We start from the raw sequence: 15,313 nt of genomic DNA, 5'->3' as shown, positions 1-15,313 counted from the left end.
AAGAGGAGGATGAGGAGGTATCCCCATGCCTGAATGGGCATATAAACAGAAGGTGAGGAGAAACCAAGCGGCTATTACGGAATGGCTGTCTGCTGGCGTTTCCATGGTGATGGTGGTGTCCTCTAACTTACCTTGTCAAGGTGAGGCATGATGGTCTCCTCGTCTCCGAAAACGAAGGGTGCCATGCTGTACAGGTGGACGTGGTAGCCCAGAGGCGCCCTCGTGTGGATGCACAGGACATGACGCCTAGGGCAGGGGAGGAGAGGGGGTGAGGGCGAGAGTAGAGAATGGACGGATAGAGAGGGGGTAAGTGAGAGGAAAGAGAGAGGGATCAGATTATCCCTAAAATTATGTGAAACCAACCCCTCACCAAATAACAAACCATGAAACTGGATTGATAAAAACCCAATGATAGTGCCAGTCCGCTTAGAGCTACTGCAACAAGGCCTAGTCAGCTCTACAGACTCATTTCCATTGACAGTAGGTTAATAATCCCTTCCCCTCAGACCCAATTACAAAGCCATGTCTCTGTCCGGCAGTAATGTCTTCCTGGCTGCCTGGGTCAAGTGTGGTCCACTCATTGAGCAGTCGTGCTAATGCACCGTGAGCCCATAGCAGCTCATAGCCCTGCTAGAACACTGCCAGTCTGACGGACTCCTCCATCCCATAAGCTTGGCATAATACAGCCATCACAGCCAAACATGATCAATGACAATAGACCTGATTGGGGTTGGGTTTAAGAGAATAGAATAATGGATAGAGGGAGGAGAGGGAAGTGGTTGAGAGAAAATTAAGCGAGAGAAATATAAAAGAGGGAGAGATACTGTAAAATGATTGCGTGAAACAGAGATCGAGGGACAGATTGAGAGATAGAAAAGGATTGCAAAGAGAGAGCGCAAAGCGGAGTGAGAGGTTGAGATTGAGTTCATTATCATTTGGCGGAAACATCCCCCCGCCACTTCAATCACTCAGGGACGAGTGGTGCGCTAAGTGTTACGTTTACACCACGGCACAGTGGTAATTGTAGCTCCGCGTCCCTCCACCTGACCCCAGAAACTAGGCCCCCTGCTTCTAGGCCAACCAGAAGCCATTAATAGAGACTAGGGCAAGTTTTTTTCTCAGAGTGTCAGATCTAACTGTAAAATATATGTCGATGGTGTGAGGTTTCAGCTGTAGCTTTGGAAATCAGCAGTGAAGTTAATAGTGTAAAGGTTACGTTGGGTTATTTTCATCAATAAAACCATGTAAAATACTGGTCTCATAAGGGTAAAAGTTCAACATCCAAACATCAGGAGGGTGTGCTGAGGCTTTTATGCACCCTGATGATGGCCAACTTTGGAACATGGGCACCATGTCTGGTGCCAACAACAGCTTGTATATGTATGGCTGGTGGTGAGGGTGGTCAGGCCAGGTTGAGCCAGGTCTTACCCAGGGGGGAGGACCAGCAGGGCAGCCTTGCAGGAAGTGGTCTGGATGTGGAGGACAGGGAGCTGACGCAGCAGACTCTTCCAGGAGTAGGGCACTGCTATGAGAACTCCAGACCTGCCCACAGGACTCTCCTTCTCTACAAGAAGACAGAAGATATAAACAGATGGCCGAACACAAAGGCACACAAGTACTGTTGATGGGTTATAATGGTACACTACATGACCAAAATTATGTGGACACCTGCTCGTCGAACATCTCATTCCAAAATCATGGGCATTAAAATGTAGTTGACCCCCCCCTCCCTTTGCTGCTATAACAGCCTCCACTTGTCATGTTTTGTCTTAGATTGTCTTGTCATTTTGCTTTTCCTCTGTTCATTTTCCCCCTGCTGGTCTTTTTAGGTTCGTTCCCCTTTTTCTCTCTCCCTTCCTCTCTCTCTTCTCTCTATCGTTCCGTTCCTGCTCCCAGCTGTTCCTATTCCCCTAATCAATCATTTAGTCTTCCCACACCTGTTCCCGATCCTTTTCCCTGATTAGAGTCCCTATTTCTCTCCTTGTTTTCCGTTCCTGCCCTGTCGGATCCTTATCTATTGTTCACCGTGCTGTGTTTGTGTATCGCCCTGTCGTGTCGTGTTTCCCTCAGATGCTGCGTGGTGAGCAGGTGTCTGAGTCTGCTAAGTTCAAGTGCCTTCCCGAGGCAACCTGCAGTTCAAGATCTAGTCTCCAGTCGGTTCTCGTCATTACGAGTGGAAATTGTTTTATTTGATTGTATTTTTACTTTACTGGATTAAAGACTCTGTTTTCGCCAAGTCGCTTTTGGGTCCTCATTCACCTGCATAACACCACTCTTCTGGGAAGGCTTTGGAACATTGGAACATTGCTGCGGGGACTTCCTTCCACAAGAGCATTAGGGAGGTCGGGCACCGATGTTGGGCCTGTCTCGCAGTCGGCGTTCCAATTCATCCCAAAGGTGTTTGATGGGGTTGAGGTCAGGGCTCTGTGAAGGCTAGTCAAGTTCTTTCTCTCCGATCTCGAAAAGCCATTTCTGTATGGACTTCGCTTTGTGCACAGGGACATTCTCATGCTGAAACAGGAAAGGGCATTCCCCACACTGTAGCCACAAAGTTAGAAGCACAAAATCGTCTACATTTCCCTTCACTGGATCACGGGGCCTAGGCCAAAACATGAAAAACAGCCCCAGACCATTATTCCTCCACCACCAAACGTTACAGTTGGCACTATACATTCGGGCAGGTATTGTAGTGTTCTCATTGCATCCGCCAAACCCAGATTAGTCCGTCGGACTGCTACAGGGTGAAGTGTGATTCATCACGCCAGAGAACCCGTTTCCACTGCTCGGCGAGCTTTACACCACTCCAGCCGATGCTTGGCATTGCGCATGGTGATCTTAGGCTCCCGAAGAACAGTTCTTGTGCTGATGTTTCTTCCAGAGGCAGTTTGGAACTCGGTAGTGAGTGTTAGAACTGAGGACAGAAGATTATTAAGAGCTACGCACTACAGCTCTTTGTGGTCCCATTCCATGAGCTTGTGTGGCCTACCACTTTGAGGTTGAGCCGTTGTTGCTCCTAGACATTTCCACTACACAATCACAACACTTTCAGTTAACTGACACTGGGACAAACTGAAATTTGACAAACTGACCTTGGAAAGGTGGCATCGTATGACAGTGCCACGTTAAAAGAAATTGAGCTCTTCAGCAAGGCCATTTTTTACTGCCAATGTTTGTCTAAGGAGATTGCATGGCTGTGTGCTCAATTTTATACACCTGTCAGCAATGGGTGTAGCTGAAAAAGCTGAATCCACTAATTTGAAAGAGTGTCCACATACTTTTGTGTATATATATATAAATATACACTGCTCAAAAAAATAAAGGGAACACTTAAACAACACATTGTAACTCCAAGTCAATCACACTTCTGTGAAATCAAACTGTCCACTTAGGAAGCAACACTGATTGCCAATAAATTTCACATGCTGTTGTGCAAATGGAATAGACAACAGGTGGAAAATATAGGCAATTAGCAAGACACCCCCAATAAAGGAGTGGTTCTGAAGGTGGTGACCACAGACCACTTCTCAGTTCCTATGCTTCCTGGCTGATGGTTTGGTCACTTTTGAATGCTGGCGGTGCTTTCACTCTAGTGGTAGCATGAGACGGAGTCTACAACCCACACAAGTGGCTCAGGTAGTGCAGCTCATCCAGGAAGGCACATCAATGCGAGCTGTGGCAAGAAGGTTTGCTGTGTCTGTCAGCGTAGTGTCCAGAGCATGGAAGCGCTACCAGGAGACAGGCCAGTACATCAGGAGACGTGGAGGAGGCCGTAGGAGGGCAACAACCCAGCAGCAGGACCGTTACCTGAGCGTTTGTGCAAGGAGGAGCAGGAGAAGCACTGCCAGAGCCCTGCAAAATGACCTCCAGCAGGCCACAAATGTACAGGTGTCTGCTCAAATGGTCAGAAACAGACTCCATGAGGGTCGTATGAGGGCCCGACGTCCACCGTGCAGGACGTTTGGCATTTGCCAGAGAACACCAAGATTGGCAAATTCGCCACTGGCGCCCTGTGCTCTTCACAGATGAAAGCAGGTTCACACTGAACACATGTGACAGACGTGACAGAGTCTGGAGACGCCGTGGAGAATGTTCAAGAGGAAGGCATTGATGCTATGGACTGGCCCGCCCGTTCCCCAGACCTGAATGCAATTGAGCACATCTGGGACATCATGTCTTGCTCCATCCACCAACGCCACATTGCACCACAGACTGTCCAGGAGTTGGTGGATGCTTTAGTCCAGGTCTGGGAGGAGAGCTGGACAGGTGTCTATTATACTGATAACAAGTTCAAACAGGTGCCATTAATACAGGTAACGAGTGGAGGACAGAGAAGCCTCGTAAAGAAGAAGTTACAGGTCTGTGAGTTTGTAGGTGACCAAATACTTATTTTCTTCCATAATTTGCAAATACATGCATTAAAAATCCTACAATGTGATTCGCTGGATTTTTTCTCTCATTTTGTCTGTCATAGTTGAAGTGTACCTATGATGAAAATTACAGGCCTCTCTCATCTTTTTAAGTGGGAGAACTTGCACAATTGGTGGCTGACTAACTACTTTTTTGTCCCACTGTGTGTGTGTGTGTGTGTGTGTGTGTGTGTGTGTGTGTGTGTGTGTGTGTGTGTGTGTGTGTGTGTGTGTGTGTGTGTGTGTGTGTGTGTGTGTGTGTGTGCGTGCGTGCGTGCGTGCGTGCGTGCGTGCGTGCGTGCGTGCGTGCGTGCGTGCGTGTGTGTATATATATGTATATAGTGTACTCTTTCTGTTGTTTGGAAGTTTGTAATTGAGTGGATTGTAATTGAGTGGATGAGTATGAGTGTGTGTAGATGGGTGGGGTGTTCATTGTATTATGAAACGTGCACACCATCTGCGTGTTTGTAAGTGGTTTGTCTGTGCATGATGTTTGGGTGAGATATAAACATGTGTCTGTGGTATGCGCATGGTGTGTGCAAGTCCCAGTGTGTGTGTGTATGCTGCATACCTGTGTGTGCGCGCATGAGCATATGGTGAGTGTGTGTACGCCCATGCATGTGGGTGTTTTTGTATGTTATGCCCTTACTCTCATCGGCTGTCTCTCCCCAGTGTACCAAAGCAGAGAAGCTGATGAGGATGTGGGAAGGCTGCAAGCTGTCCACCAACAGGTAGTGAGAGCCCTTCTCATCTGGAGACTGGAAAAACACACAGACAGACTACAAGCTACACTCATCAGTTTGGAGGGGAGAAGTAAAAGAGGGGGGAGAGAGAGAAGGGGATATATATATACACTGATCAAAAAATAAAGGGAACACTTAAACAACACAATTTGGCAGAGAACACCGAGATTAGTAAATCCGCCACTGGCGCTCTGTGCTCTTCACAGATGAAAGCAGGTTCACACTGAGCACGTGACAGTCTGGAGACGCAGTGGAGAACGTTCGGCTGCCTGCAACATCCTCCAGCATGACCGGTTTGGCGGTGGGTCAGTCATGGTGTGGGGTGGCATTTCTTTGGGGGGCCGCACAGCCCTCCATGTGCTCGCCAGAGGTAGCCTGACTGCCATTAGGTACCGAGATGAGATCCTCAGACCCCTTGTGAGACCACATGCTGGTGTGGTTGGCCCTGGGTTCCTCCTAATGCAAGACAATGCTAGACCTCATGTGGCTGGAGTGTGTCAGCAGTTCCTGCAAGAGGAAGGCATTGATGCTATGGACTGGCCCGCCCGTTCCCCAGACCAGAATCCAATTGAGCACATCTGGGACATCATGTCTTGCTCCATCCACCAACGCCACGTTGCACCACAGACTGTCCAGGAGTTGGCGGATGCTTTAGTCAAGGTCTGGGAGGAGAGCCCTCAGGAGACCATCCGCCACCTCATCAGGAGCATTCCCAGGCGTTGTAGGGAGGTCATACAACCTGCCCGCTTGACCCTATCCCCTCCTCTCTTCTCCAGACCATTTCCGGAAACCTTCTCCCTTACCTCACCTCGCTCATCAACTTATCCCTGACCGCTGGCTACGTCCCTTCCGTCTTCAAGAGAGCGAGAGTTGCACCCCTTCTGAAAAAACCTACACTCGATCCCTCCGATGTCAACAACTACAGACCAGTATCCCTTCTTTCTTTTCTCTCCAAAACTCTTGAACGTGCCGTCCTTGGTCAGCTCTCCCGCTATCTCTCTCAGAATGACCTTCTTGATCCAAATCAGTCAGGTTTCAAGACTAGTCATTCAACTGAGACTGCTCTTCTCTGTATCACGGAGGCGCTCCGCACCGCTAAAGCTAACTCTCTCTCCTCTGCTCTCATCCTTCTAGACCTATCGGCTGCCTTCGATACTGTATGTGAACCATCAGATACTCCTCTCCACCCTCTCCGAGTTGGGCATCTCCGGCGTGGCCCACGCTTGGATTGCGTCCTACCTGACAGGTCGCTCCTACCAGGTGGCGTGGCGAGAATCTGTCTCCTCACCATGCGCTCTCACCACTGGTGTCCCCAGGGCTCTGTTCTAGTGCCCTCTCCTATTCTCGCTATACACCAAGTCACTTGGCTCTGTCATAACCTCACATGGTCTCTCCTATCATTGCTATGCAGACGACACACAATTAATCTTCTCCTTTCCCCCTTCTGATGACCAGGTGGCGAATCGCATCTCTGCATGTCTGGCAGGCATATCAGTGTGGATGACGGATCACCACCTCAAGCTGAACTTCGGCAAGACGGAGCTGCTCTTCCTCCCGGGAAGGACTGCCCGTTCCATGATCTCGCCATCACGGTTGACAACTCCATTGTGTCCTCCTCCCAGAGTGCTAAGAACCTTGGCGTGATCCTGGACAACACCCTGTCGTTCTCAACTAACATCAAGGAGGTGGCCCGTTCCTGTAGGTTCATGCTCTACAACATCCGCAGAGTACGACCCTGCCTCACACAGGAAGCGGCGCAGGTCCTAATCCAGGCACTTGTCATCTCCCGTCTGGATTACTGCAACTCGCTGTTGGCTGGGCTCCCTGCCTGTGCCATTAAACCCCTACAACTCATCCAGAACGCCGCAGCCCGTCTGGTGTTCAACCTTCCCAAGTTCTCTCACGTCACCCCGCTCCTCCGCTCTCTCCACTGGCTTCCAGTTGAAGCTCGCATCCGCTACAAGACCATGGTGCTTGCCTGGAGCTGTGAGGGGGCGGCACCTCAGTACCTCCAGGCTCTGATCAGGCCCTACACCCAAATAAGGGCACTGCGTTCATCCACCTCTGGCCTGCTCGCCTCCCTACCACTGAGGAAGTACAGTTCCCGCCTCAGCCCAGTCAAAACTGTTCGCTGCTCTGGCTCCCCAATGGTGGAACAAACTCCCTCACGACGCCAGGACAGCGGAGTCAATCACCACCTTCCGGAGACACCTGAAACCCCACCTCTTTAAGGAATACCTAGGATAGGATAAAATAATCCTTCTCACCCCCCCCCCTTAAAATATGTAGATGCACTATTGTAAAGTGGCTGTTCCACTGGATGTCATAAGGTGAATGCACCAATTTGTAAGTCGCTCTGGATAAGAGCGTCTGCTAAATGACTTAAATGTAAATGTAAATGTATACAGGCACGTGGAGGCCACACACACTACTGAGCCTCATTTTGACTTGTTTTAAGGACATTCCAAAGTTGGATCAGCCTGTAGTGTGGTTTTCCACTTTAACTCCAAATCCAGACCTCCATGGGTTGATACATTTGATTTCCATTGATAATTTCTGTGTGATTTTGTGTTCAGCACATTCAACTATGTAAAGGAAAAAAGTATTTAATAAGAATATTTCATTCATTCAGATCTAGGATGTGTTATTTTAGTGTTCCCTTTATTTTTTTGAGCAGTATATATATATATGTACCTATATATATATATATATATATATATGTGTATATATATATATATATATGAGAGAGAGAGAGAAAGCATGCAAGGCGGCAACATATGGAATAAGAAAGGAGATGGGAGTATGAAAAGAGACAGAGGCAGAGAAAAAGACCGATAAAGAGCGAGCGACACAGACGTGCCTGGGATGAAAGGAGTCAAACACTCCTTCTCAATCCCACATGCACGCACACACAGGCCACCAGAGAGGGTGGCTGCAGTCCTAACACTGTGGGCTGATAGAAATCTCAGGTGCAGTGCAGTGCGCTGGACAGTAGAGTCCATCAGAAGAGAAGGTGTACCCGTGGAAACACAACAGCAGAGGGCGCTGTGAGGTGTGGCTGGGCGACAGGGAAGGCAGATGGGGCAGGCGGGAAAAGCATACATGTATAGTGAAAGGAGATAGCTCCGTACAATTTAAAGAAGCTTTGAGCTTGACAAACACAGTACACATGCCAATGATAGAGGTAGAAATAAGATATTACTGGATACAGGATGCAGCATGGTATTTTTGCCCCCTGTATTTAGTATTTAGCGCAGCAGACACAGTGAAGTTAAAGGGGCATGGATGGTTATTGTACCTGAATAGAATGGATGTTACAGTAAGGTGTAGCTGTACAGGCTTGTATTGTACCTGAATATGTGCAGCACCAGAGGAGCCTGGGGGGCATACAGGTGTAGCTGTATAAGTGTAGCTGTACAGGCTTGTATTGTACCTGAATATGTGCAGCAGCAGAGGAGCCTGGGTGGCGTACAGGTGTAGCTGTAAAGGTGTAGCTGTACAGGCGTAGCTGTACAGGCTTGTATAGTACCTGAATATGTGCAGCAGCAGAGGAGCCTGGGTGGCGTACAGGTGTAGCTGTAAAGGTGTAGCTTTACAGGTGTAGCTGTACAGGCTTGTATTGTACCTGAATATGTGCAGCAGCAGAGGAGCCTGGGGGGCATACAGGTGTAGCTGTACAAGTGTAGCTGTACAGGCTTGTATTGTACCTGAATATGTGCAGCAGCAGAGGAGCCTGGGTGGCGTACAGGTGTAGCTGTAAAGGTGTAGCTGTACAGGTGTAGCTGTACAGGCTTGTATTGTACCTGAATATGTGCAGCAGCAGAGGAGCCTGGGTGGCGTACAGGTGTAGCTGTAAAGGTGTAGCTTTACAGGTGTAGCTGTACAGGCTTGTATTGTACCTGAATATGTGCAGCAGCAGAGGAGCCTGGGTGGCGTACAGGTGTAGCTGTACAGGTGTAGCTGTACAGGCTTGTATTGTACCTGAATCTGTGCAGCAGCAGAGGAGCCTGGGTGGCGTACAGGTGTGGCAGCAGAGTGGGTGGAGCTTACAGGGCAGTTCAGAGCCACAGATGATACTTTGGAGGAGATGGTGCTCTGATGACAAAATCAGGGAGGTCATTCCATTTCTCAACACTATCACACCGTTTTCACTCCATGTATTGTATGGGCATTTTTTGCATTGGGTGTGTCTCAATCAACTGAGCCCGCCGATGTCAGCCATCAGCCTGTGGGATGGCTGGGAGCAGTGGTAGAGCGGGTTTTGTGAGACGAGAGAGGATTTTTGGAATGCTTTCGCTCAGGAAAAAAAAGTCTGTAAACTTTGAATGGTTTGAGCTGCGAACTATTACGATCCCATTCTGAAAAACTTAGGCTGTCACGAACATGTACGCGCTGTCTGTTTTACGACGTTCAGAAGCTGCATGGGAAGCAAAGACGCCACCGTCCCAACACCCTACAAAATGACTGTGCAGTAAAAATGACTGGAATTGAATGTTGTTTTTTCTACATAGAATATAATACACATTATTAATACACATTTATAGATTTTTTCCGTCAAACCATAATTCTTTCTGAATCATCTTTTTTGCCATGTATTTCTGTTTTATTCAATCTGTTTCTATGGGCTCATAGCAGTTAGGGCAAATTCAATGTTTCATCAAATAATGATTCCACTCAAGTGATAATGCCCGAGAAGCCGGTGTTTGGCACAGGTGTTCGTCGAGGGCAGGCAAACCGTGCCAATATATCCTCCAAACACCGGCTTCGAGGGCATTATCATTTTTATACAACGTGTTATGTTGTATAAAATAATTATTGACATTAAAAACTTTATTTTGATTAATTTATTCATACTATTTCATCCTTCCACAAGATGTCCCGACACAAATCTAGGGTTTCTAGAGACGTGACCCAGTTGTTCAGTCTTTTTTGTTCTGTATCTATGGACGCGAGCAACCCAGTAGTTCGTCCTAAATGTGCCATTACTATACTGGCCGTCAACGTTCTCATCCCTTGCTTGCTAGTTAACCAGTTACAGCTAATTTACAGTCACATCAAAAAGTGCAGCCAGAATAACAGCAATTGCATTTGTTTAAGCTGTTTTCTAGTGACATTTATTTGGAAACATCCATAACAATGAGCTAATGAGGCGCGATTTCACTTGGCATAGAAAATGCACTCACTCATCAGAACACTGTTGTTCAGAGGAACTAGCCAACAACACAGCTACAGTAACACAATCACTTCAAACTGGAAGGCTGGAAAGAGTGCGGGTTTTTTTTAAAGAAAAAAAAAGACTTAAAAAAAATATCCATAAAAATAATGTCAAATGATTTCATGATTCATGACTGGTTGAGAAACACTGCCTGCCTGCCTCCTCCCGACACGTTCATTACTATGGGATAGCAGGAGATCGAATTTCAATATTGAAACAATGTTGCAAATGTCGGAGAGACAGACAGCAAGGTTTATACAATTCTCCGCTGTTGAAAACTAAATGTTAGTCTAAAAGAAATGTGAGATAATGTCTAGATGCTTTTTATAGTGGAGGTAAAGTGGAGGTATAGTGGAGTAAATAGGCATTTTAACGCCATAGATTTAGCCGGTGGCAACTTGTGGAATAGACACTGGCTGGAATGCGGTTTTAACCAATCAGCAATCAGGAATAGACCCACCTGTTGTATAAATATTTTGTAAACCTACAGGGGTCCTAAAATACCAAATCTGTTTTATTAATATCCTAAAACAATTCCATATATTAGGTTAGTAGATATCATTGAAAAAAAGCTTAGACCTTACTTAGGAATATATTTACCTTGAAATGGGATTTCTGGAAATGGTTTGGATATGTGTTTGGCTTGTGGAAAACCACAAGTGTCCTGGAAAAAACAAACCAGTGTTTTGCATCAACCCACTGGACTGTAAGACAAAGAGTCGTGGTCTTCAGAGCCATAGAAATACAGTACCGCATAGCTATAAACCAATGGGCCTTACTGGAAGCACTTGGAGAAGTCATCCAGGTCTACCCAGGACTCCTGTAACATCGGCTTCTCAGAAACAAACAAATCCTGAGACTTCAGCAGCGCCGGGCTGGGCTCCTTAGCCTGTTTGGACCGCTCTGTGGCTGGGGCAGTCTCACACAGCTCCTGATCTGCAGAGAGGACAGGTCACAAAGTGAATATCGCTGAAATGTTAGAGAGCATCTCAAACTGACACAGATCATGATGAGAAAGTTTTGTGTAAAAGCTATAGAATTGATTGGTTAGCTGCTTTTGATATATTAAAAGCTCACTATATTATTGTGAGCTACAAAGTATATGAGAGTTATTCATGAACTATACAGTAGAGCAAACATGATCAAAGTATATGAGAGTTATTCATGAACTGTACAGTAGATCAAACATACAGTTGAATTCATTTACGGAAGTTTACATACACTTAGGTTCGAGTCATTAAAACTTGTTTTTCAACCACACCACAAAAGTCTTGTTAAAAAACTATAGTTTTGGCAAGTCGGTTAGGACATCTACTTTGTGCATGACACAATTAGGCTAATTGACATCATTTGAGTCAATTGGAGGTATACCTATGGATGTATTTCAAGGCCTGCCTTCAAACTCAGTGCCTCTTTGCTTGACATCATGGGAAAATCAAAAGAAATCAGCCAAGACCACAGAAAAAAATTGGAGACCTCCACAAGACTGGTTCATCCTGGTTCATCCTTGGGAGCAATTTCCAAATACCACGTTCATCTGTACAAACAACAGTACGCAAGTATAAACACCATGGGACCACGCAGCCGTCATACCGCTCAGAAAGGAGACGTGCTCTGTCTCCTAGAGATGAACGTACTTTTGTACAAAAAGTGCAAATCAATCCCAGAACAACAGCAAAGGACCTTGTGAAGATGCTGGAGGAAACAGGTACACAAGTATCTATATCCACGGTAAAATGAGTCCTATATCGACATAACCTGAAAGGCCAATCAGCAAGGTCCTTGGTCCTTCTGTAGCTCAGTTGGTAGAGCATGGCGCTTGTAACGCCAGGGTAGTGGGTTCAATCCCCGGGACCACCCATACGTAGAATGTATGCATACATGACTGTAAGTCGCTTTGGATAAAAGCGTCTGCTAAATGGCATATATTATAAGGAAGAAGTCACTGCTCCAAAACCAGCATAAAAAAATCCAGACTACGGTTTGCAACTGCACATGGGGAAAAAGATCGTAGTTTTGAGAAATGTCCTCTGGTCCGATGAAACAAAAATAGAACTGTTTGGCCATAATAACCATCTTTATGTTTGGAGGAAAAAGGGGGAGGCTTGCAAGCCGAAGAACACCATCCCAAACATGAAGCACGGGGTGGCAGCATCATGTTGTGGCGGTGCTTTGCTGCAGGAAGGACTAGTGCACTTCACAAAATAAATGACATGTTGAGGAAGTGGGTCTTCCAAATGGACAATGACCCGAGCATACTTCCAAAGTTGTGGCAAAATGGCTTAAGGACAACAAAGTCAAGGTATTGGAGTGGCCATCACAAAGCCCTGACCTCAATCCTAGAGACAATTTGTGGACAGACATGAAAAAGCGTGTGCGAGTAAGGAGGCCTACAAACCTGACTCAGTTACACCGGCTCTGTCAGGAGGAATGGGCCAAAATTCACCAAACATATTGTGGGAAGCTTGTGGAAGGATACCCGAAGCCTTTGACCCAAGTTAAACAATTTAAAGGCAATGCTACCAAATACTAACTGAGTGTATGTAAACTTCTGACCTATACTGGGAATGTGATGAAAGAAATAAAAGATGAACTAAATCATTCTCTTCTATTATTATGACATTTCACATTCTTAAAATAAAGTGGTGATCCCAACTAACCTAAGACAGTGAATTATTACTATGATTAAATGTCAGGAATTATGAAAAACTGAGTTTAAATGTCTTTGGCTAAGGTGTATGTAAATTTCAGACTTCAACTGTAATCAAAGCAAATGCGAGCTATTTATGAACTGTACAGTATATCAAACATTATCAAAGTACATGCAAGTTATTCATGAACTGTACAGTAGATCCAAAAAATCTAAGTGCATGAGAGCTATTCATGAACTGAACAGTAGATAAAACAATCAAAGTGCATGAGAGCTAATCATGAACTGAACAGTAGATTAAACAATCAAATTGCATGAGAGCTATTCATGAACTGAACAGTAGATCAAACAATCAAAGTGCATGAGAGCTATTCATGAACTGTACAGTAGATCAAACAATCAAAGTGCATGAGAGCTATTCATGAACTGAACAGTAGATCAAACAATCAAAGTGCATGAGAGCTAATCATGAACTGAACAGTAGATCAAACAATCAAAGTGCATGAGAGCTATTCATGAACTGAACAGTAGATCAAACAATCAAAGTGCATGAGAGCTAATCATGAACTGAACAGTAGATCAAACAATCAAATTGCATGAGAGCTATTCATGAACTGTACAGTAGATCAAACAATCAAAGTGCATGAGAGCTAATCATGAACTGTACAGTAGATCAAACAATCAAAGTGCATGAGAGCTATTCATGAACTGTACAGTAGATCAAACAATCAAAGTGCATGAGAGCTAATCATGAACTGTACAGTAGATCAAACAATCAAATTGCATGAGAGCTAATCATGAACTGTACAGTAGATCAAACAATCAAAGTGCATGAGAGCTATTCATGAACTGTACAGTATATAAAACATTATCAAAGTACATGCAAGTTATTCATGAACTGTACAGTAGATCCAACATAATCAAAGTGCATGAGAGCTATTCATGAACTGAACAGTAGACCAAACAATCAAAGTGCATGAGAGCTATTCATGAACTGTACAGTAGACCAAACAATCAAAGTGCATGAGAGCTAATCATGAAGTGTACAGTATATAAAACATTATCAAAGTACATGCAAGTTATTCATGAACTGTACAGTAGATCCAACATAATCAAAGTGCATGAGAGCTATTCATGAACTGAACAGTAGACCAAACAATCAAAGTGCATGAGAGCTATTCATGAACTGTACAGTAGACCAAACAATCAAAGTGCATGAGAGCTAATCATGAACTGAACAGTAGATCAAACAATCAAAGTGCATGAGAGCTAATCAAGAACTGTACAGTATATAAAACATGATCAAAGTACATGCAAGTTATTCATGAACTGTACAGTAGATCCAACATAATCAAAGTGCATGAGAGCTATTCATGAACTGAACAGTAGATCAAACAATCAAAGTGCATGAGAGCTATTCATGAACTGTACAGTAGACCAAACAATCAAAGTGGATGAGAGCTAATCATGAACTGAACCGTAGATTAAACAATCAAATTGAATGAGAGCTAATCATGAACTGAACAGTAGATCAAACAATCAAAGTGCATGATTACTAATCATGAACTGTACAGTACATCAAACATAATCAATGCCTATAGCAACATTTGAAGCATTTACAAATCAAACCCCAAAACTAAGGAAATTAATAAGTATCAGCTGAATTTTTTTCTGACACATTTTATGGCATTGAGATAAAGTGTTGCTATTAAATATAAATAGCAGTGTTTTTCTAGTGACTCATAGGGAAATCGGTCTGTGCTGATCTACAGTAGGCCATGTGGCATCTGGGGCCCATACATTAACATATATTCAGGAGACTCAGATCAACACTGCTCACTCCCACATAATGCTTCCATGTAAACATACATATCAGTGATCATATATCAGTGAAGTTCCACTCAAAGAGAAGATGATCCCTGTGGCGCTACATATGGATATAGGCAAAGCGCCGTACTGAGCAATGGTCATCCTGTTACTCCAATGGCAGGTGTTACCAAGCAACAAAAGAGGGAAAGAGGGAGGCTGGATAATTGGACCATTGTGGTAAAGCATAACTCCAGACGCATCTTCAAAGTCTCAGCCAAGGAGGGAGGGTAAAGGGGGGAAGAGGATGGGAGGGAGGGAAGGAGGAGAGGAAGTGGGGGGAGGGGACGACGACACACGGCTCCTAAACACATCTGTACATTACACTAATAGTGACATACCGCAGCTTTACAAACCACCATCAAATAAATGGATGCACTTCTTACAGTACCATTAATGAAATATAGGTTGGTTTTCACAATATGTTATTGTC

General features: G+C 45.0%; 1 protein-coding gene across 2 annotated transcripts in view; it reads right to left on the bottom strand.

The window, feature by feature from the left end:
- Positions 1-15,313, bottom strand: part of adgb (androglobin) — a 134,951-nt gene that overhangs the window by 53,890 nt on the left and 65,748 nt on the right. The window contains exons 15-20 of one of the 2 annotated variants that reach the window (XM_046292151.1): positions 11,144-11,300; positions 10,965-11,028; positions 9,131-9,244; positions 5,056-5,185; positions 1,429-1,564; positions 132-246 (exon numbers count right to left, since the gene is read on the bottom strand). In XM_046292151.1, the coding sequence (XP_046148107.1) occupies positions 132-246; positions 1,429-1,564; positions 5,056-5,185; positions 9,131-9,244; positions 10,965-11,028; positions 11,144-11,300 (716 nt within the window). The remainder of the gene's footprint in view (positions 1-131; positions 247-1,428; positions 1,565-5,055; positions 5,186-9,130; positions 9,245-10,964; positions 11,029-11,143; positions 11,301-15,313) is intronic. The other variant, XM_046292152.1, reaches the window with a different exon arrangement.

The sequence above is a fragment of the Oncorhynchus gorbuscha genome, linkage group LG12 (genome assembly GCF_021184085.1).
Source record: "Oncorhynchus gorbuscha isolate QuinsamMale2020 ecotype Even-year linkage group LG12, OgorEven_v1.0, whole genome shotgun sequence".
Taxonomy (NCBI): domain Eukaryota; kingdom Metazoa; phylum Chordata; class Actinopteri; order Salmoniformes; family Salmonidae; genus Oncorhynchus; species Oncorhynchus gorbuscha.
Note: the sequence above shows the minus strand (reverse complement) of the source record. Positions and strands in the feature narration are given on the sequence as shown.